At 44.3% G+C, this 22,340-nt stretch overlaps 1 protein-coding gene across 5 annotated transcripts; it reads right to left on the bottom strand.

Annotated features, from left to right (window-relative positions):
• Positions 1-2,389: 2,389 nt before the first annotated feature.
• Positions 2,390-7,015, bottom strand: CDKN2AIP (CDKN2A interacting protein). Of its 5 annotated transcripts, XM_012000142.1 has the most exons (4): positions 6,363-7,015; positions 5,761-5,891; positions 5,086-5,345; positions 2,390-3,643 (listed from the first exon to the last, which is right to left on the bottom strand). In XM_012000142.1, exons 1-4 carry the CDS (start codon positions 6,632-6,634, stop codon positions 3,578-3,580), a joined length of 729 nt encoding a protein of 242 aa, XP_011855532.1. In that variant the 5' UTR covers positions 6,635-7,015; the 3' UTR covers positions 2,390-3,577. The 5 variants fall into 5 exon arrangements, with proteins under 5 accessions (XP_011855532.1, XP_011855529.1, XP_011855530.1 ...); XM_012000139.1 differs by having other exon boundaries at positions 3,234-5,345; XM_012000140.1 differs by having other exon boundaries at positions 3,234-5,345; positions 5,792-5,891; positions 6,363-6,789.
• Positions 7,016-22,340: the final 15,325 nt, after the last annotated feature.

Raw genomic sequence — 22,340 nt, 5'->3', positions numbered from 1 at the left:
ACAAAGTATTTGATTGCTTCTTCAGTATTGACACATGAAATTTCTAGTTTTTACTAAAAATGTCCTGTATCCAACCTTTTGTGTTTAGTTTTTTTTTGACACGGAGTCTCACTCTGTCACCCAGGCTAGAGTGCAATGGCACAACCATGGCTCACTGCAACCTCCACCTCCCAGGTTCAAGCAATTCTCCTGTCTCAGCCTCCCAGGTAGCTGGGATTACAGGCACGCACCACCACGCCTGGCTAATGTTGTAGTTTAGAGACAAGGTCTCACCATTTTGGCCAGGCTGGTCTCAAACTCCTGACTTCAGGTGATCTGCCTGCTTCGGCCTCCCAAAGTGCTGGGATTACAGGCGTGAGCCACTGTGCCCGGCCTAGCCATTACTTTTCTTTTTTCCCTTCAAAGTTAAAGTTAATTTAGTTTGGGGCCTTGGCTACTATTTTTCTTGCTAGATGAATACCAAAGGAACAGAAAAAGAACTTTAAAAACTAATAATTTTCAGATAATGACTTTCCTTTCTTTAAAGGAAAAAAATCGGCCGGGCACGGTGGCTCACACCCTGTTATCCCAGCAATTTGGGTGGCTGAGGCAGGGCAGATCACGAGATCAGGAGTTCAAGACCAACCTGACCAACATGGTGAAACCCCGTCTCTACTAAAAATGCGAAAAAATTAGCCGGGTGCAGTGGCACGCACCTATAATACCAGCTACTCAGGAAGCTGAAGCAGAAGAATCGCTTGACCCCAGGAGGCTGAGGTTGCAGTGAGCTGAGATCATGCCACTGCAATCCAGCCTGGGCGACAGAGCAAGACTCCCTCCGTCTCAAAAAAAAAAAAAAGGAGAAAAATAGAGAGATATTAAAGTTGATAGTAAGAAATGGTTCTAACTGGATAACAACTAAGCTGTATGCAGGGACGCCAAAGAAATATGATTGATATTTTTCTTGGGGAGGAGTAGTTGGACAATAAATGGCTTGACAACCCTTCATTCAACTTGAACATTCTGTTCTAGTAGAAAGTGAAATAATTTATTCATCAATCACAGAAAATATTATTGAAAAATCATGCAGGAATGGATAACCAATGTCTAGAAAGCAGGTCAATATAGGACTTTAGCACAATTTTTGAGGACAAAGCCCACAAAGTAGTAACACAATCCCTGTAGGACTGACCTGGTTCCCAATTGCTGCTTGCTTTTGTTACTTTCTCACTGTTGTTACTCAAAAATCTAAACAGCAAGGAAAAATCTGTACCAAAAAAAGCTGCATTCGACAGGGAAAACAATTCAAATTGGAGCAGGCCCTTGATAATACATATCAAAGTCCTTAAAGTTACACATATCCCTATGACAATTATCCTAGCCAATGACAGCAGTGACAGGCTCCAGGAATTTAGGTCAAAAACTTATGACAATATCATTCTTCAAAGTCAACTAACTTTACCATTAAAAAAAAAATTCTCATTTTAGCATCAAGAAAAATCTCGATGTCTCAGGAAACTGTCTCATCTCACTCATCTGAAAAAAATAGTATATCCCATCTTGGTAACCAACTTTATTCACTAAACTTGATTATACATTATTGTAGGCAGGTGTGTTTGGTTTTTTGGTTTTGGGGGGTTTTATGTGCAGATTTCTTGGTGTGTGTATGGCCTTTTTACAAAGTTCAACTGCATCCATATGGGATGATTCACTAGTTGAGGATATTCAAGATATGCAAGTATTAGAAGCATTAATAATAGAAGAGCCTCTGAAGCGACTCATTTCAAGGAGGCTTTAGAAAGATGCAGTCCCTTAATCTGGTAGAAAATCACGTTCTGGGGGGGATTTTCAGAAATTTCAGCATATAGAGAAGTGACAATGATAAGAGGCAATACAACATACTTGAGCTTGGGTTTTGAAATCAGATATGGCCTTGAATTATTGGACCAAATTACTTTGTGTAGGTTTCTCCATCTGAAAAGTAGGCCAAATGAGAAGAGCTCCTCATAAGAGGAAATGAGAGTACATAAGTAAACCATGGGATATCTGCACCATGCTGGGCACTTTAAATATATCATCTCATCTAACAGTCATGCTCTATGAGACAGCTATTAGTCCTATTTCAGATGAAGTAAGATTAAAAGGTTAAATTCCCAGAGGTTACATGTCTAGTAAAAGGCAGAGCCAGGATTCACTCTCAGTAACAGAATTCTAAAATACGCATTTCCCTTAAATCAGGATTCTTTAAATGTTATTAACCAAGAGTATTTTTCTAGAGTTTTAAATAGGATTATCATAAATGTACACTAAACAACTTCCTCCACATCAAAGGTCACTATAAAATATTTTGAATAATCTTCATATTAACTTGAAACAAGCCAATTTACGAAATTACCAAACCACCTAATTAGATATATTAAATTTATTTGTTCTTTGTAATTTTTGCTTTTCTGATAATCATTATCCCACAAAATACACATTCCAAGACTGAGGAAAGTGAGGTAACTAAAAGTGCTTTCACAATACATTCATGCTATTGTGTCCTGCAATCTATAAAAGCAACCCACTACAGTATATAGATTTTAGCTTTGGTATCCAATTAAATACCCTCAAAAATGAATCATTTTTAAAGGTTATATGGTAAAATAAAAACATCTGATTATGTAATTCAAGCATAAAAAAAGTATCGTTTTTATTACTAGAATACAAAATAGGAGTAACTGCTACATACTTAAATTAAGCTTACGTTCAATTTTCCTATTCCAACACGATTGGCCCATGAAAGGTCTTTCTTTTCTCTGTATATTATCACCATTATTGCTCAATGTGCAGTATCTAAAAATAGAATCTAGAAAGCCAGAAACCACAAAAATAACATCTTGGGGCCAGTTTGAAGCAAAGTAAACAGAATATACAATGACAAACACAGGCAGAATCACCTAAGACAAAAACAAAATTCCACTTCATTACTAACGAATGTAGTTAAATTGAATAGGCTCATTATCAAGAGCTGAACATGGCTCTCTGTTCTTTCCAGGATTCTAAAAGATTCGTAAACACAAAAACCATCCAGTTCTAGATTTGAAAATTGAAGGGAATTGCTTTGCAGCTATTCTGGCTCAGGAAGTTGCTGTAAAAAAATAAAATAAAGATGTATATCACACAATTACCTGGCTGTCTAATTTATAATGACAAGTCGTGGGAAGCCTATTTGCAGGAATTGGTTCTGACTTGGAGAAAAAAAACACAACTTCTTGAAAAGGTAAAATAGCTTAAAGCATTTAATATCTAAACAAATCAATCTGTTAATAGTAGTCACAAAATATGCTTAATATAGAAACCCACATTCATGTCTTTAAGAAAAAGTGTAAATTGTATTCCACCTCAAAACATAAATTAACCCTTAATTAAAGAATCTGCAGCGGTCAAAGTCATGGTGAATTTTAAACAACTTCAGAATAAAATAACAATAAGTACTTTATACTGCTTTATATCTAAAAAATGCTTACAACTTCTCATAAAAATAGTTTGAAGCAACTATTTTTTCTTTTATTTTTTAACAGACATGTTCAACATTACGGGCAACATTTTTAAAACCTTAAGCTTTACAGACTTTCAAACATTCAAATACTGTGGTCCCTTTTCTTTGATGTGGTTTATTCAGCTAGAAAAGAAAACATGGTAGACAACTTAATACGTTTTCACCAAATTGAAAGTAGTACAAAAATTTTAGAACTCTACCGAACTACACGTCGTACCTAACGTATCATTAAAAATAGAAGACAGTATTTTCTTCAGCAAATAAAACAGCATACTAATATGCTGTTAATGCATACCTTTTAATGTGTACTGTCATTCATAAATTATTTACAACTTCTACTGTGTGAAGAGAACTAGAATGTAAATTTTCTGCAAAACTGGAAAAAAAGCAATACAAAATTTGTGAAAGCCTGTGTTTTATGCTGTACAAAAGTCAGTTTTTCTCTTCAAATACCAGATATTGTATGCAGTGATATTTTGGACACATTATAGTAATTCTTGAGGATGTTTTAATGCTGGAGGTAAGTTTACAGGCCTCGATTCTTCATCAAGGAGTACTAGATCTTCTATTTCACTGCCTCTGTATTTCCTTTTACATATTTTTACCACCACCTTTTTCTTGAGAAATAACTTCAATGCTTCTCTTGATGCAACTGCTTTTGCATTTTCTTTGCTTTTTCCACAGCCAGTGCCCAAATACACAGACTTGCACCTCAATTCACAAACAATACTTTCTTGAGAGCTCTTATTTTGAGGCAGATCTGCTAATTCTTTTAGTGGGACAAAAAATACATCCAGTGTTGCTTTCAGAGCCTCAATAGCTGCATTTAGAAGCTCTCCATGATTCACATTGGGACTAAAGCCACCAACAGCTACCAACTTCCATGCCACCGTTTTATACAGTCTATTGAAAAAAGGCTGCTTCTGTTTCACATCTTCATTGGTTAACTTGCAAGAGAATTTGACAGCACTCTCACTTGACTGTGAAGTACTTTTAGAAGGCAACTGTGAGGTGCTAGTCTGAGAACTACTCTTAGAAGCCAACTGGGACACACTTGCTAAGGAAGTGCTTTTGGAAACCAGTGATCCACTGGTCTGGGAGCTGCTCTTGGAAGCTAGAAGTGACGCAGCTACCTGGGAAGTGCTTTTGGAAGTTAGCAGCGATGTATTTGTTGAAGAGCTGCTCTTGGGAGTCAGTAAGGATGTGCCTGATGAGGAACTGTTTTTAGCAACTGATGATGAAACACTTGCCTCTGAACTAGTTTTGGAAGTTAACCCACTTGAAGCTGTCTCTGAACTAGGTTTGGAAGACAACAGTGGCAATTCTACTTCTGAGCTTCCTGAGGAGCCCAACAAGGGCACCTCGATCTCTGAGCTGCTTTGAGAAGCTGAGGCTGAAGAGCCTTCCAAAGCACTCTTTTTAGGTGATCCACCTTGTTGTCTAGAATCAGTGGATTGGGTCATGTGACTATTCACACTGGATTTCAGCAAGGAAACAAATGATGCAGAACCGTGTTTATCTGGAGCTTCTGCTTCAGAAGCTTTCCCAGATCCTGCCGTTGTTACCTGAGAGGAAACGCTGCTGCTGCTTTGGCTGGAGACAGATCGATCTCCATCACTTGTAGAGCTATTCTGACTGGAGATGCCAGCGCTCCGAGCTGAGTTCCCACTCTCTGATTTGATGGCCGCCCCTGTACCCGCTGAACTGTTTTCCTGCTGAGCTGATGCACGTTCTGTCTTGGCAGAAGTTTTTGCATGATCTTGCTCAACTGCAGAACTGTTTTTCCCTTCTATAACTCGTTTTTTGGATGGCTCTTCTACCCCTTCTAAAAAGAAGAAAAACATAGATACATGACTAAGAATACCTCGTATAAAACGGGTGAGACAAATACACATTAAAATAAAGGCACAAAGTGAAAATATTTCAAGACTAATCGTTTCTTTAAAAAGTGTGGAGTCATTAATTTCTTACAACAGTGTTGAATAACATCATGAATGTCTAATATTTAAAAAAAAAACAGCATCAGACAACAGTGGACACTTTAAAATCTAAAGCAGTCAAAGCAAACTATCAAATTCAAAGCCTAAAGACAGATACATAGTTTAGGTTTAACATTCCAACTTTATTACTTATTGATAACATAAAAATTCTGGCTTGTTAAAAAAATTAACGATAATTCCTAATTATATCAAACTTATGCTCTAAACTCCTATGTATGTTCACATCTATGATCTGCTAACCATTGCTACTCGATATCCCTCTTTTCTTCACCTTGGCAACCAGTTCGTCTCTTGTTGTATAGGTTGGAGCATCTGTCACTTTGATGCCTTCAGCCATACTAAGTATTTTATCCATAACTTTTTGAGGGTATCTGAAAAAGAAGAAAAAGTCATTTTTAAAAAAGTGTTTTTTCTAAGGTCCTATTTGTGCTTTGCAAAAAACAGGCCACAGGAACTGCATTTCCTGGCTGCAATCAAGAAAGTGTACCAACTGCCAAGAACTGTTTCCTGGACCTCCATAAACAAGTGCCCCAGGGTCTACGAGGCAGGGCACCTCCTCACTAACCTTAAATCTAGCACCCGTCCCCAAGAGCGTTGTCCCCTAACACCAGCAACCCTACCAGTAGCTCCCCCCACACCACGGGGCACACAGACGTCCGGGAATCATGTCGGCTCCTCGCAGGGACACCCTTCTCACCCTTAGAGGGCAGCCGGGCCGGCAGATTCCCGCGCTTCACAACTTCCCCTCCCCGCCGAGGCCGGTCCCGCGGAGGGCGCCGAGCGCCGGTCTGCAGGTGGCAGACAAAACGGGGCGTGCTGGTTAGGGACGCTGCCTCACTCACCGGCACCCGAGGAAGACGTGGTTCGCCCAGGCCATGGAAAAGGAGATGAGCTGCTGCAGCTGCCGGTTTCGGGTCCCGCTCTCGGCGTCGGCAGCTTCATCCGTGCTAGCGGAGGCAGCGCCGCCAACGGGGGCCAGGTCCCCGGCGTTGCGGAGCAAAAAATCCCGGCGGTGGCGCCAGTGTTTGTCAGTCTCGCCGTCGCAGCGCAGCGCCTCCACCCAGGCGGCCACCCGCGGGTTCTGGCTCAGGTACTCCGACACCTCCTGCGCCATGTTGGGCCTGCAGGCCGCGGAGGCCGCGAGCACAGCTGCACCGGGAGACAGGCACGGAGCGCCGGGAGAGCAGCCCTGTCACTGCGGCCTGCACCGGCGGCCCCCCAGATAACGCCCCTCCAGAAGCCCAAAGACCAAACAACAGCGCCCGGAGCAGCCGAACCGCCCACTTCCGCCCGCCGCCGGCTTCTTCCCTTTTATAACCTCGCCGCCGCCGCGCGCCCTCGCGTTCTTCCGGCGCGAGCCGGCCCTCCCAGGACGCTTTGCGGCGCCGGGGCCGCCGCAACGCTGCGTCCCGGTCAGGCCACGGAGGGGACCCCGAGGGTGGGGGGAGCGGGCGTCGGGCGTCCCACTCCCTGTGAGGGCGGATTTCAAGTCGGGCTGCCCCGGGACGACCGAGTCGCGGCGGAACCCCAGGCGTTCTGGCCTCGCTTTGTGACGCCACGCACTGCTGTCGCTCTCCTCCTGCGCCGGGTCAGCTGCGGCGCCGGGAGCAGAGGCGAGAGGGGCAGGGCCCGGCATGGGAGGCAGCCGGGCGCGGCGGGCAAAGTCCTCCAGGGCGGCGCCCCGGGGGACCTTGAGCCGCCAGCAGCCGCGGGGCCTATGGTCCCCGCTCTGAGACGCGTGTGTGTGAGCGGGGCCAAAACAAACAAAAGCCGGCCTCCAAGTTTATAGAATGTCGGGAAGTGCGTCTCGCGCTGCTTTCAGTGTGCCCCAGCGAAGCGTTCCGAGGCCGTCGGGGTCTCGGCGCCGTCAAGAGGATGAGGGTGCCGGTCTCCTTACATAGCAAGGTCACACGAGGACCCGGCTCCGTGTTGCTGTGAGGCTTGCTGCCTTCGAAGCTAGTCCTGGCCCCGCAGCGATTGCGCTTGTTCCCGCAGTTTCTTAGGTCTCTAGTTAATCCAGGCATTGCCTTCCTGTTTTGGTCAATAGCACACCACCACCCCGACAACGTTCTGTCTCTAGAATTTCCTAAAATCAGCAACTTTACCACCAACCGGCAGATGTCCGGAGGTGGAGTGGAAATGTGCCTATTTATCTGTGGGGCCCCAAACCTCTCCCTGTTAGAGCTATATTTTCCTTCTATATATTTTTTTTCCACTTTACGTTTCCCACAGTTAAGTACTGTAACTGCTAGCTTGCTTATTACGTTTTCCATTCCAGGTATACATGCACTTTTAAGATTAATACGTTAAATGATATAAATTATGAATTTTTTCTTTCACTAAATGTAGACTGATGTAAAAATGCATGAATCAGAATAATCAAGCAAAAAAGGTCGCTTTAGGTAAGGTCAGATAAGGTTAACTGTGTAATTTATGCGCATGCTGGAACAAAATACAGCTATTGTATGAAAACAATATTGTCCATTTTCCTGCCATACCAAAAGAAACTGCATAAAAACGGAGGCACAAAGAAATTTTGAAGCTTATGATTTTGCTTCTAGTTTGCTATTCCTTCCTCCTTTTCACAGATAATTGCTGAAAATCTAGAGGGGGTGGACGGATTGCAGAAATCTGGCTATTTAAAAGGTGGAGAAATTATGATTTCTCCTTTCATGGACCATAGCAAGTAAAAAAAGCTATGATCGCATACCTAGATTATATATGTGAATTTTAAATCAAGAATGTTCTCACGGCCGGGCGCAGTGGCTCACGCCTGTAATCCCAGCACCTTGGGAGGCCGAGGCGGGCGAATCATGAGGTCAGGAGTTTGAGATCAGCCTGGCCAACGTAGTGAAACCCAGTCTCTACTAAAAATACAAAAATTAGCAGAGTGTGGTGGCACGTGCCTGTAGTCCCAGCTACTGGGTAGTCTGAGGCGGGAGAATCGCTTGAACTCAGGAGGCAGAGGTTGCAGTGAGCCGAGACCTCGCCATTGCACTCTACCCTGGGTGACAGACTGAGTCTCCATCTCTAATAATAATAATAATGACGTTCTCACTTTTTTTGTTGTTGCCCTGTAGTCTTCCTCCCATTCATGGGCTTCATTGCCTTGAAGGGAGAACAAATAGAGCCTGAATTTCAAAGTTTGTTTTAAATTATAATAAAAGCAATAGAGTCTGAAAGGTGGAGGACTCATTTGCAAAAAGCTGGTGCTTGGCAGAAAAGATACATGTATTTTTCTTTTTCGATTCTTAAAAAGTTGACTTTGCAGATAAAGATTCAAAGACTATGAACAAGTAGCTGGGACTGCAGGTGGACACCAACATGACAGGCTAATTTTTTATTTTTTGTAGAGACAAGGTTTCACTATGTTGTCCAGGCTGGTTTTGAACTCGTAATCTCAAGCGATCCTTCTGCCTCAGCTTCCCAAAGTGCTGGGATTATAGGCATGAGTCGCTGTGCCCCGCCTCATTTTTTTTTTTTTTTAAAGACCCTCCCACCTACAGAGGCAAATTCCTCTCTGAGCTGGGGGAGATGTTCTGAGAGAAAAGGTGAGAGGACTTAGGTGATAGCTAGGAAAATCTGTGGGATTAGGGAATAAGATGCAAGGAGGTAAGTGTTGGCTGTTATAAATTGCTGAGTAGATTTTGGGTCTAAGAGTAGAAAGACTTGGCTCTGCCCGAGTTTCTGACAGAAGACAGCGCAATAGTGCTCTGAACCTGTATGCCTTGGCCCTTAGAATGAACATAGAGGGGGCCTTTTGTAGCTTTGATCACCAACTATACGGCTCCCTCCTTTGCCTCTAACACAGACGTGTGTGTATATATACGTATGTGTGTATGTGTATATATACACATATATACACACACGCGCGCGCATTTACACACATATCCATCAGGGCCTAGAGGAGATCCAAAAGGTTCCCAAGAAAGAGTTGAATGGTGAAGTGCCTACCAAGCACCAGGGTCCAAGTTGAATGAGGCTGGGGGTGGTCAGCCTGTCAGCAAAGGAAGATGCAACTAGTTTTCAGCAAGTCATCAGACCAGTGCCCATCAGGCCACATCAACAGGAGAGGACCCTCAACCTCTCCTGAAATGATCAGTCTGCCTTGCTTGTGCTGGTAGGTCAGGCAGTTACACTCTCAGCAGAGTCCACAGGGAAGAAAGCACGAGACAAGGCTAGGATGATAACCAAGCTTCTCCCCTCCACTGCCCTCACTAGAAATCTACTCAGAGGAGAAAAGGGAGAGAATTCTAATGAATTGAGAAAGAGCCACTATCATCCCAAATTGAGTTTCAAACAAGTGACTGAGTTCACAAGATTAAATTTTCTGCTGTAAGTGGAAGCCCATTGACTGAAACGTGCTGTAGCATATCTCTCTGAAGACATCCAATAAAAATTCCAGCAGCAAGCTGGCCTTTCTGCAGGTGGCTTTCCCGTGGAGCACCATGAAGAGATTGCCCCTGTTCCTGGATGTCACTGTGGAAGCAAGAAAGCCTTTGGCAGGAAGATCTGCATGTGGAGTGCAGAGGCTTGTGAGGAGCAAATACTCCAGTTATGGCCAAGGTTATGACTTGATGTGAGAAATACTTCATGGTGAGGGGAAATCTTTTATGCTAATGATGTGTGAGGACACAAATCTGCCAAATTACAGTGATAAGGTGGGATGTCCTGAAAATCCAAGCAAGAATTTAAAAGCGTGATCCCCTCTGTCAGAAGCTTCGAGAAATCAAGTAGGAGGAAGATTGGTAGTGACAGTCTGATTAGGGATTAGAGCCACCTGTGAGCTTGGCAAAAGCAGTTTTACTGCAGTGATGAAGGCAGACACCGTATCAGAGTGAGTTCAGGAGTCGGAAATGGAGATACTTGGCTGTAAAGGGGAGAAGAGAGAGGCAGCTAGACAGGGTCATGGGGTCAAGGTGGCTTTTCAGTTTCAGATGGGAGTAGCCTGAGCGTGTCCTCCACTGCTTGAAGGCAGCTCACAGAAAAGGAAAGTTTGAGGATCCTGAAGAGAAAGAGGGTAATTAGCAATTTCTGAAGACATAGGTGTGGCTGGGATTCACACACAGGCGGAGAGATTAACCTTAGGTGGGCAGACACCTCCTCTATTTTAAAAGAAGACTTTTGTAAGTTTGGAACTGGGAAGTTGACATGTAGGCCATCTGATGGTGCAGAGAATGCTTGCAATGGATATTTTAGAGGGCAGAAGAGCAGGCTGCCTAGATGAACATAGTTTTTTTGGCCAATTTAAAATTACAGGCTGGGCGTGGTGGCTCACGCCTGTAATCCTAGCACTTTGGAAGGCTGAGGTGGGCAGATTACTTGAGCCCAGGGGTTCAAGGCCAGCCTAGTCTACATGGCAAGACCCTGCCTCTACAAAAAATACAAAACATAGTTGGGTGTGTTGGTACATACCTCTAGTTCCAGCTACTCAAGAGGCTAAGGTGGGAAGATCACTTGAGCCCACGAGGTGGAGTTTGCAGTGAGCTGTGATCGTGCCACTGCATTCTAGCCTGGGCAATAAAGAGAGACTGTCTCAAAAAATAAAATAAAATAAAATGAAAATATAATGTGTGCACACAAAAATGAAACATCTAAATAGAAAAAAGAGGCATAAATGAAAGCAAGCAATGTCCCTCACCCTGGTCCCCCTCGGTAGACATCAGCATTCATGTCATTTCTATCTTGATTTCTTTGGGTGATTATTTTCATAACTCCAAATTAAGTGCTTATACTTCCATTTCTTAATTTTTCAACTTTAAGCGGTACTTATTTCACTCCTGAATGTTGAAGCTGAGAAATCCATATCATTTATGCTAACCCTTTTTTCTTGTAATTTTTGTTATTTTTTATTGTTTTCCCATTGGCTACCTGTCATAAATTCAGATATTATACTTAATCATCATTTTTTAATCTGTCAACTTCAGGCAGGTAGCTCTTGATTTCTACATCATGTAGGAAAATTCTGAAGGAGAGACTATATTGCAGATATTTGGATATTCCCAAAATATGCCTTTAGGATAAAATCCAATCTCTCGTGATAAATTGACAACAGATAGATAATTCTGAAGTTTTCCTACTTATCTGCAGGATTTACGCCATTGTTTTTACATTAAGCCTTAACATTAATAAATGTTAATAAGTTTGTTTGCTGCTGTGAGGATTAAGTAGATTGTGAAGTTATACCTTTCATGGGGGTGAGTTTCTAAAACCGGCATGTAAATGGAAATCAGATGTGACTCCACTTTACCTTCTTTTCCTGTAGTATCACAATTGACCTCTATGCGGTGGCTCATGCCTGTAATCCCAGCACTTTGGGAGGCTGAGGCGGGTGGATCACCTGAGGTCAGGAGTTCAAGACCAGCTTGGCCAACATGGTGAAACCCCGTCTCTACTAAAAAAATACAAAAATTAGCCAGGCGTGGTGGCGGGCACCTGTAATCCCAGCTATTCGGGAGGCTGAGGCAGAGAATTGCGTGAACCAGGGAGGCAGAGATTTCAGTGAGCCGAGATCGCACCACTGCACTCCAGCCTGGGCGACAGAGTGAGACTCCATCTCAAAAAAACAAAAAGGCCCCTTGGGCATCTACTGATGTGAAGTTAGAGAACTATGGACTTTCTCTACAGGTTCACACATTCTCGTTTGATTAATTTCAGTTGCTAGTGACAAAAAATTATGATTTAAAATGGCTTGTGCTGAAACAAAAAGGGAATTTATTGGCTGTGTTATTGAGAGTCCCGAGGTAGACTGTGGGATCCGGGTACTGAAACAATATAGTCAGGAAACCTGTTTCTCTTGTCTCAACAGTTTCAGGCAAGCTCTTCCTACAGAGTGGCAAAATGGTTCCTGTTAGCTCACAGCATACATTCTTCATAGCTCAGCAACTTCAGGAGCAAGGGAGCTTCTCTTTTCTGGTAGTTTCTGCCAACGTCCTAAGGTTCTGTTGGGAGTTCTTTGGTCCTGTTGAGTCATATATCCCTTACATAAACACTCTAGTCAGGTGTATGAAATGATTGTACAGGTCTGAGTCATGCACAAGCCCTAAGAATGATAAAATATCTGAGTAAGGTCAGTATCATGAAAGGAAAATAGCAAACTCAATAAATAAAAGAATTTACACTCAAGGAAATGGAGATAACAACAATATGAACAGAAGGATGGCCAAATACCAGAAGAGATATTAAAGAAACAATAGTAGTAAGCAGGTTTAAATGACACAAGGCAATTCTAAGAGGCACTGCTGTCAGGATGGCTTCCATTTTAGTCAAAGTGGAAAACCTTTTTATACTAATGTTTACATTTTTATATGCTGTTTCATAGAGCCTTACTGAAGACAATTTCATCTTTTTAGTCTTCATGTTCCTCCTCATGCCAACAAGGTGAGATATTATTAGATTTTATTTTTCCATCCCTTTGTAAAACTCTACACCTATCCCTCATCCCAGAATGTGGGAGATTTAAATGTAGGAAAGAGATGGAGATCAGAGAAGAGTTAGTATTTGGAGAACTGCAGTTCAACTTCCCATAAAACAGTAAACTTTATCCTGATTCTTCAGAATCATGGAAAGTTTAAGCTGGAGGAGGACCTTAGAGATTGCATTTATTTCATAGACAAGGAAACCTAGGTTCAGAGTGGTTAACTTATTGTCCAAGCTGAAACAATTGGTTAATGGCAGAGCAAGAACAAGAAACCAAAGAATGTAGTCATTCTACTGACTTCCGGTCAGGTGCAGTGGCTCACACCTGTAATCCCAACACTTTGGGAGGCCAAGGTGGGCGGATCAGAGGTCAGGAGTTTGAGACCAACCTGACCAACATGATGAAACCCCATCTCTACTAAAAATACAAAAATTAGCCGGGCATAGTCGTGCGCACCTGTAATCCCAGCTACTCAGGAGGCTGAGGCAGGAGAATCACTTGAACCCAGGAGGCGGAGATTGCAGTGAGCCGAGATCGCGCCACTGCACTCCACCCTGGGCAACAAAGTGAGATTCTGTCTCAAAAGAAAAAAAAAAAAAAAGACTTGTTAAATCCAAAAACTAAGATTATAACCACAATAATCCACTTAATTATTGGGCCCTTTGGAAAATAGGAGCAGGAAGGATAAAAAAAATTTGTGCTTTTTGTACCCAGGGCTGCAGTTCATGAATGTGTGATTGCCTTGTAAATGTGAGCAGCGGAGGAAGAAGAAAGGACTGTTCCTGGAGGGATCTAGAAAGCCAAAGGAAAGAACAGCATAGAGCTTAATTTAGTGGTCAAGAATATAGACTTGGGAGTCAGACATTCCTGAGTTGGAATTCTGGTTCTACTAATCAACATCATTGTTGCCATGGGCAAATTATTCCGCTTTTCTAAGTTTTCATTTCCTTACCTGTAAAAGGGGATACCAGCACCTACAAATCATAAGAAGTAAATGAGATGATGTATATAAAGGCACATAGTTTAAATCCAATTAATGAACTTTAGAAACATCTTAGATTTTATTTGGTAATATTGACAAAGTTTAATAATTGTTTCTTTTTCGTTTATGCAGATAACATTTTTTTAAAATACGTTCTGAGTATGGTAGGTACAAATCTCTGTCCATAATTTCAAGGTGTGTAAACACACGTAGCTACAATATTTTTCTCTGACTAAATTTGTTTTCTTTTCTTTTTTTCCTTTTTTTTTTTGAGACGGAATCTTGCTCTCTCACCAGCCTGGAGTGCAGTGTCACAATCTCCGCTCACTGCAACCTCCACCTCCTGGGTTCAAGCAATTCTCCTGCCTCAGCCTCTCTAGTAGCTGGGATTACAAGGGCCCACCACCACGCCCGGCTAATTTTTTGTATTTTTAGTAGTGAACAGGGTTTCACCACGTTGGCCAGGCTTGTGTCAAACTCCTGACCTCAGGTGATCCACCCGCCTCGTCCTCCTAGAGTGCTGGGATGACAGGCTCAAGCTGGTGCAGGGATGACAGGCGCGAGCTGCCGCTTCTGGCCTCAGTCTGTCTTCTATCTTAAGGTCCCATCCTACCAAATGGTGGAAACTTAATTTCAGTCACCTCAAGCTTTTACTTTCTTCTGTACGAATTTGAGTATCCATTCCAGGGAGCTGACACAGTGTCGAGGCACAAGGGCAGGGTCAGGGACAAGGTGCGGTGCTCCCAGGCATCTCCTGAAATAGCCATCTTCCCACCAGGTTTAGGCCCACGTAGGCCACTGCTGCTTCCTCCCTATGCCTAGAGCAGCGCCTCTTTAGGTCAGGCGACTCTCCCTGCTGTGCTCCTGCCTCCTCTCTCAGGCACGGGTGAACATTCTGTCGCCTACTGCCCTGTGCTGGGGAGCACAGGTTCTCTATGAGGCCCTCTCAGTTCACTTGCCCACACATGGGACGCCGTCATTTCTAGTCTACTCTCCGTGCCGTGCCAGGGAGAAGGGATGGATGCTCCAGATCTTGCAGCTTCGCTGCCTTCTACTGGGAATGGGCATTGTCACCTTACTCATGGATCCCCCAAACCTTCTAAGGTTGCCATCATCCTTCCCCACCTTTCTGCTTCCCTTTCTTGCCCCACCTCCCGCCCCCCGCCCCGTTACAATTTGGCCTTGGAGGTACAGGTAGGGAGGACAAGGGGCCTCTCTTCAGGGAACCATACCAGCAGTCGAATTCCCTAGCTTCCCCCCTCACCCTTCGAGTTTTCCTTTCCACTGGATAATTTCTTATCTGGATATGAGGTAGCCTGGGTCTTCGTTTGTCCTCCGAAACCTACAGTTATGATGCCCATAAAAGTCAGGGTTTTGCTTCTCTTGCCTTCTCTGTTCCGCTGCATCTTGTAAAAGACAGTGACCATAGAACTCCCATGGCTCAAGCAGAGGCAGAGACAGTTTTAAAGGTTAGAACCGCCCCTAGAATCCCCTGAGGAAATGAGGGAAGGGAGCATCGTTAGCCATATCTGCCAAAGCCCCCTTAGATATTAATACTGCAGGCTGATTTTAACTTTTCATAAGCAATTTCTTTAATCTTTTAGAATAGGTAGAGCGGCCTTGTGGAAAATTTGCAAACTAATAAAGAATATGTGGATCAGGCCGGGCGCGGTGGCTCACTCCTGTAATCCCAGCACTTTGGGAGGTGAAGGCCAGTGGATCACGAGGTCAGGAGTTTGAGACCAGCCTGACCAATATGGTGAAACCCCGTCACTACTAAAAATACAAAAATTAGCGGGTGTGGTGGCGTGTGCCTGTAATCCCAGCTACTCGGGAGGCTGAGACAGGAGAATTGCTTGAACCTGGGAGGCAGAGGTAGAGGTGAGCCGAGATCACACCACTGCACTCCTGGGTGACAGAGCAAGACTCCATCTTAAAACCAACCAACCAAACACACAAAAACCAATACATGGATCAATGTAGTCATTCCTGCAAAGATCTCATGATTAGCTCGCTACCAAGGACTACACCGATGAGGCCAAGGTTATAAAATATAATGGGGGAGAAATGAAGCAAAGGCAAAGAAAAGTGTTCAGCAAGTGGCCTAAGCAGGAAGAATGTGCTGACAATCTTGGATGGGCCACCAAAGACAACATTTTAAAATCCCATTTTCGTCTCTTCTCCCTTTTATGCGACTCTTGGTTGAATAAGGATAAGTTTTTTAAAACCTCAATTAATTTTAAGAAAGGAAACAAAGTAAGTGTTTTTCTTCCCACCAGGGAAGACAATTTTGATGTTAAACACCTCATTGATAGTGGTAATACTATGCAGTTAATTTTAAAAACGGGAACAAAAGCAGTGTTTTCTTTCTCAGTAGGGAAGGCGGTTTTAAACACCTCATTGAGGGTTGTACTGCCAGGCTCATTTGGGACTTGATAATAACTGCTCTTGACAAGACAATACTGAAAACACAGGGTGAAACCTACCAGCACTCCGACAAGCTTTCACCACACCTACTAGCAAAGGCACATTTTCTGTTTCCTGAAAGGAGTGTTAGGGTGCAGTGCAATCCAATTATTTTCACAATGCCGAGTCCCATGGAAATGAATGCAGGAGCTTACGCTGTTGACTTCAGTGAGACTCAGTGTGGTAAAAATGGATTCCCCAGGGCTTTGATACAGACTGAGGAGAGCGGGGGATGTCTATTCACATTCATTTATTTTTCCGATCTACCGTTTAAGAGGAGAACACTCCTTTTATCACTGCCACCTGAAACTAGGACTAGAAAGGAAGGGAAAAGAACATGGTTATATCACCCCCAAGGCTGTGAATTTACTTCTTATCATGGGGGAAGGCCTCTGGTGGCACGTTTTAGTAAGCAAGTAGGTAGAGTCAGACACTGCGGCTGATGGCTTCAGCTTAGACTCACGAGAGGAGCTTGGTGTGTGTGGACTGTCCCGCTGCTCACTGGACGCTGGCCTGGCCTCAGGGGCTCTGGGTCATAGCATTGTGGACTTAGCATCACCATTGATTGTCTTTCAAGACAGAGCTCATATATGCTTGAGTTACTGGTTCAGAGAGAGGAGATGTCATATACCCATTGCGGGATGGAGGGAAGAACTATTAGAAAAAACTGGAAAGTAATTCAAATCGAATTACTCAATTCTAAACACTTCAATTCTTTTATAACAGGGGTCCCCCCACCACCCCGGGCCACACAGCAGGTGGTGAGCAGTTGGCAAGTGAGCAAAGCTTCATCTGTCTTTGCAGCCATTCCCCATTGCTCGCGTGACCACCTGAGCTCCACCTCCTGTCATATCAGCGGCATTAGATTCTCATAGGAGTGAGAACCCTACTGTGAACTGCGCATGTGAGGGATCTAGGGTGTGTGGGATCTGGGGTGTGAGGGATCTGGGGTGTGTGGGATCTGGGGTGTGCGGGATCTGGGATATGAGGGATCTAGGGTGTGCGGGATCTGGGGTGTGAGGGATCTGGGGTGTGAGGGATCTAGGGTGTGAGGGATCTGGGGTGTGAGGGATCTAGGGTGTGCAGAATCTGGGGTGTGAGGGATCTGGGGTGTGTGCTCCTTATGAGAATCTAATGCCTGATGATCTGTCCCTGTCTCCCATCACCCCCGAATGGGACCATCTAGTTGTAGAAAACAGGCTCAGGGCTCTCACTGATTCTAATTATGGTGAGTGTGTGATTATTTATTATATATAACAATGTAATAATAATAGAAATAAAGTGCACAACAACTGTGATGTGCTTGAATCATCCCCAAAACACCCCCCATCCCCATCCATGGAAAAACTGTCTTCCATGAAACCAGTTCCTGGTGCCAAAAAAGTGGGGGGCTGCTGTCTTATGACATCATGGATTCATGGAATTCTTTTATAGGCAGGTTCCTTAGGGGTAACTGAAGCTGTGTCCTCATTTTTAGGAAATTTCGGAAAGATTAGGAAACTGAGGCTCAGAGAGGCCGTTTAGCGGTGACTAACACAATTTCCAGGTCAGTACTGTTTCTGCGAGCCTGGTCTCCAGAAGAGAAAAGGCTAGTCAAGGCTACCACTTGAAGTCCCCTAGTCAGATACAAAGAAAGGATCCAGGATCCAAGTTGATTTACAGTTAAACTCATTTGGGGAATTCACAATGCTTGAAAAGGCAAGAAGAAAACCACACGAGACTGTACATACCACAATGTGGAGAGTCTTAACCACATAGCAGCACCTCCTTCAGAGCCACACTGGCCACTGATGCGTGACTCCCTCCCCTGCCCTCCGCTCACCCTGAGGTTTCAACATAGAGACCCATGTAGGACTGTGGGGAGAGATGCACGGAGCCTGGGAACTGTATTTAGTCTCCTTCCTTCTAGGGGCTTTTACATTTAAAAATGCAACTTCGGCCGGCGTAGTGACTCATGCCTATAATCACAGCACTTTGGGAGGCCAAGGCAGGCGTGTCACCTAGGTCAGCAGTTCAAGACCAGCCTGGTCAACATAGTGAAACCCCATCTCTACTAAAAATATACATATATTTTTTACATATATACATATATATATGCACACACAAAAATTAGCCAGGTGCAGTGGTGGGTGCCTGTAATCCCAGCTACTTGGGAGGCTGAGGCATGAGACTCACTTAAACCCAGGAGGTAGAAGTTGCAGTAAGCTGAGATGGCACCATTGCACTCCAGCCTGGGCAACAGAGCTGTCTCAAAAAAAAAAAAAAAAAAAAAGAGAGAGAGAAATGTAATTTTATTCTTACGACTTTCTGGAAGCAAGAAGGTGGTTTTGAACATACTAAAGGAAATTTTTAGCAAGGAAATGCGAGAAAGCAACAAGATAATGTTGGCTGCTCTTGTATTAAAATCCTTAAACAGTAAAAGCACTCTAGAAATATAAGGTATATTATTCTACTTACTTTGTTCCAGAATAATATGCATGGTATGACTAGCTTTTTCCACAGGAGGCCATTTTTCTCTGGGTATGGTGATACCTCTCTCAGTGCGGCTGAGCATGGGCCTCGGTGGCTTTGAAGGTGAATATAACCTTTTTGTGAACTCTGTCACGTTACTGTGCATAGAATCTGCTCCTGGATGTTTCAGCTTCTCCCAAGGTTAGCGAGAGACTTTCATTTCTTCTTTGTGCTTTCGCCACTCAGGAATCACAGGGAAGCTGTGATTGTGCTAGGCGTTAGTTCTTTATTAGTGCTCAATCTGCTTAACACTCCTCTTGTGTGCCGCCTTTGAAGTCTCAAGAAATCTCCTGCCTGGCAGGAAGTGCCAGAGGCCCAAGCAGTGCAGAGGAAATCACACCCTGGCAGCCTCTCCAAAGCGCAGGCCTGGGGCTCAGTCCGTTTCTCCTGGTCGTTCTCACAGTTCTGGATTCGGAAGGGAGGAGAGAGGCAGTGGGGGACGCTAGGCATTCCTAAGGGATTGCATTCGAGTCTGCTGACCAGGCCCTGAGCTCCCCTGAGGCCAGTAAACCCCTGCTCCTGGGGGACTGAGAAAGCCATCCTTCTTGGTGCAGACCCTACCCAGCCCTGTGTCTTAAGAGTTCCTTCTCTCTGCGGTCCCACACTCAAGCCAGTCCTGCTCTGCCTGCTCTGCCCTGCCCGTGCAGAAAAACTTCCAAGCTTACGAGGAATCTCCTTCTCAGCGTGCCAGCTGTTTGACCTCAAGGGAGTTGAGCCTTTCTGAGCCTTGCTTGCTTCATCTGTAAAATGGGACAACAGTGGTGACTACCTCTTAGGATTGTTGTGAGGATAAAATGAGATAATCCAAAAACTAGCCAGGCGTTGTGGCATACGCCTGTAGTCCCAGCTACTCGAGAGGCTGAGGTGAGAGGATCGCTTGAGCCCGGGTGGTTGAGGCTGCAGTGCACCTTGATTGCACCACTGTACTCCAGCCTGGGCGACAGAGTGAGACCCTGTCTCAAAATAAAAATAAAAAATAAATTTAAAAATGAGATAATCCTTATGCATATCTTAGCATCTTGCCTAGCATTTTGTGGATGTTTGATAAATATTGCTACTGTTAATAATAAACCATTTCTATTCGATTAAGGGATGTGTATTGACAAGAGCTGGACTTAGGAGATCGCAGTGAGAAAGAAAACAAACACTAGAACATTTACGAAAGAAGAAATCGTTGGTGAAGGATGCGGCCCGAGTGGTTGTGCTTTTCTCCTGTTTGTTTCACTGTAACGTTTGTCACATGTGAATTCTTACAGCCCTCAGTGTGTCTGTGTCTATACATTTCCTTGACCTCTTCCTAAATGGTTGAAGCAGCCTGACCAAAGAATGGATCTGTGTTGTTGTCCCCCTTCGTCTGACAACAGTTCCCTGATTTCCCCAGGATTCTGCTCTTCTCCCTCTCGCAGTCCCTGTAGTCTGTACGGGGCTGGCCCCAATCACTAGATCCAGGGGACACATCACCCAGGCCTGGTCAGTGAAAGTCAATTGTGAGACTTTTGCTGGAACAACTGGGAAAAGAATGTGTGTATCCTTTGGATGCACAGAATGCAGAGCATGGAATGCAATGGTGAAGGAGCAGGCAGCTACAGAACCCAGAAATGGAGAGAGCGAGGGTCAGGTGTCAGCGTCTGCTCTGTGCAGGCACTGGGATTCAACAGTGAACAAGTCTCGGTCCTTATGAAGCTCTGGTGAAGAAAACACCAAGACATAGTGATAGGTGGGTGGGTGGATGGATGGGGTGCATGGATGGGTGGATGCACGCATGGATGGATATGTAGACCTACAGATCATTCTTATAGTGATACGTTTTATTAAAGAGAAAGGAACAGAATTAGAAACACATTAGGGGCCGGACACAGTGGCTCATACCTGTAATCCCAGCACTTTGGGAGGCCGAGACAAGTGGATCATCTGAGGATAGCGGTTCGAGACCAGCCTGGCCAACATGGCGAAACCCTGTCTCTCCTAAAAATACAAAAGTTAGCCAGGCGTGGTGGCAGACTCCTGTAATCCCAGTTACTCGGGAGGCTGAGGCAGGGAGAATTGCTTGAACCGGGAGGCAGAAGTCGCAGTGACCCGAGATCTTGCCACTGCACTCCAGCCTGCGTGACAAGAGCAAAACTCTGTCACAGAAAAAAGAAACACATTGGGACAGTACTGTTGTAGATAGTGTCATCAATGATCCTATTGACCTAGAGAAAGAAACTGGGGCAGAATTAATATAAGCAGAGAGGTTATTCATTGGGGCAGTACTGTTTTAGATAGTGTTATCAATGATCCTATTGACCTAGAGAAAGAAACTGAGGCAGAATTAATATAAGCAGAGAGTTTATTTGCGCCAAATTTGAGGACTGCAACCTGGGAGACAGATTGCAGTTGTCTTGAATGTATGCTCGATTAGCAGCAGTTGCCAATAAGTTTTGTTTTGTTTTTCTTTTTTTGAAATGGAGTCTCGCTCTGTCGCCCAGGCTGGAGTGCAGCAGCGCGATCTCAGCTCACTGGGACCTCCGCCCCACCAGGTTTAAGCAATTCTCTGCCTCAGCCTCCGGAGTAGCTGGGACTACAGGCACGTGCCACCAGGCCCGGCTAATTTTTTGTATTTTTAGTAGAGATGGGGTTTCATCATCTTGGCCAGGCTGGTCTTGTGACCACTCCTGACCTCGTGATCCACCTGCCTCGGCCTCCCAAAGTGCTGGGATTACAGGCGTGAGCCACCGCACCCGGCCAGTTGCCAGTAAGTTTTTAAAGAGAAAAAGAAGGGGCAGTTCTTACATTGGTTCATTAAAATAACATGAAAATAAGCTACTGATTCATTACACATTGTTCTTTGTATCACGAATTCTAGGAAAAAGAAGATGATGGGTGAGGGTCACATTGTATAACTTGTAATAACTTTTTTTTTTTTTTCTTGAGACAGAGTCCCCTCTATCACCCAGGCTGGAGTTCAGTGGCACAATCTAGGCTCACTGGAACCACGGGAATCCCCTCGCGGGTTCAAGCAATTCTCCTGCCTCAGCCTCCTGAGCATCTGGGATTATAGGTGTGCACCACCACTTCCAGCTAATTTTTGTATTTTTAGTAGAGACAGGGTTTCACCATGTTGGCCAGGAGGGTGGTCTTAATGCCTGACCTCAAGTGATCTGCCGGCCTCGGCCTCCCGAAGTGCTGGGATTACAGGCATGAGCCACCTCACCTTTAATCTGTAATAACATTTTAGGCCATTTATCAGCTAGTCTGGAAACTACCAGGAAGAAAAAGGACAAAATGCCTTTAAACAAGGGCCCTGGGGCATGGCAGGGGGCACGACTGAAGTCTCATACTCATATGTCTCTGGGCCTGATACATTTTGCATCTTTTGCGTAGGATTGCTTTGAGTTACTTTTCTTTTATTTATTTATTTATTTATTTATTTATTTATTTATTTATTATTATTTTTTTTTT

Source organism: Mandrillus leucophaeus, unplaced genomic scaffold, assembly GCF_000951045.1.
Source record: "Mandrillus leucophaeus isolate KB7577 unplaced genomic scaffold, Mleu.le_1.0 Scaffold62, whole genome shotgun sequence".
Lineage (NCBI taxonomy): Eukaryota > Metazoa > Chordata > Mammalia > Primates > Cercopithecidae > Mandrillus > Mandrillus leucophaeus.
This window is presented reverse-complemented; position numbering and strand designations above follow the sequence as displayed.

Coding starts and splice junctions, on each gene's coding strand:
- CDKN2AIP (XM_012000139.1), bottom strand. CDS start 6,634: ATGGCGCAGGAGGTGTCGGAGTACCTGAGCCAGAACCCGCGGGTGGCC. Junction 5,892..6,362: donor CACGTCTTCCTCGGGTGCCG/GTGAGTGAGGCA, acceptor CTTCTTTTTCAG/ATACCCTCAAAAAGTTATGG. Junction 5,346..5,760: donor AGGGATATCGAGTAGCAATG/GTTAGCAGATCA, acceptor TCTTCTTTTTAG/AAGGGGTAGAAGAGCCATCC.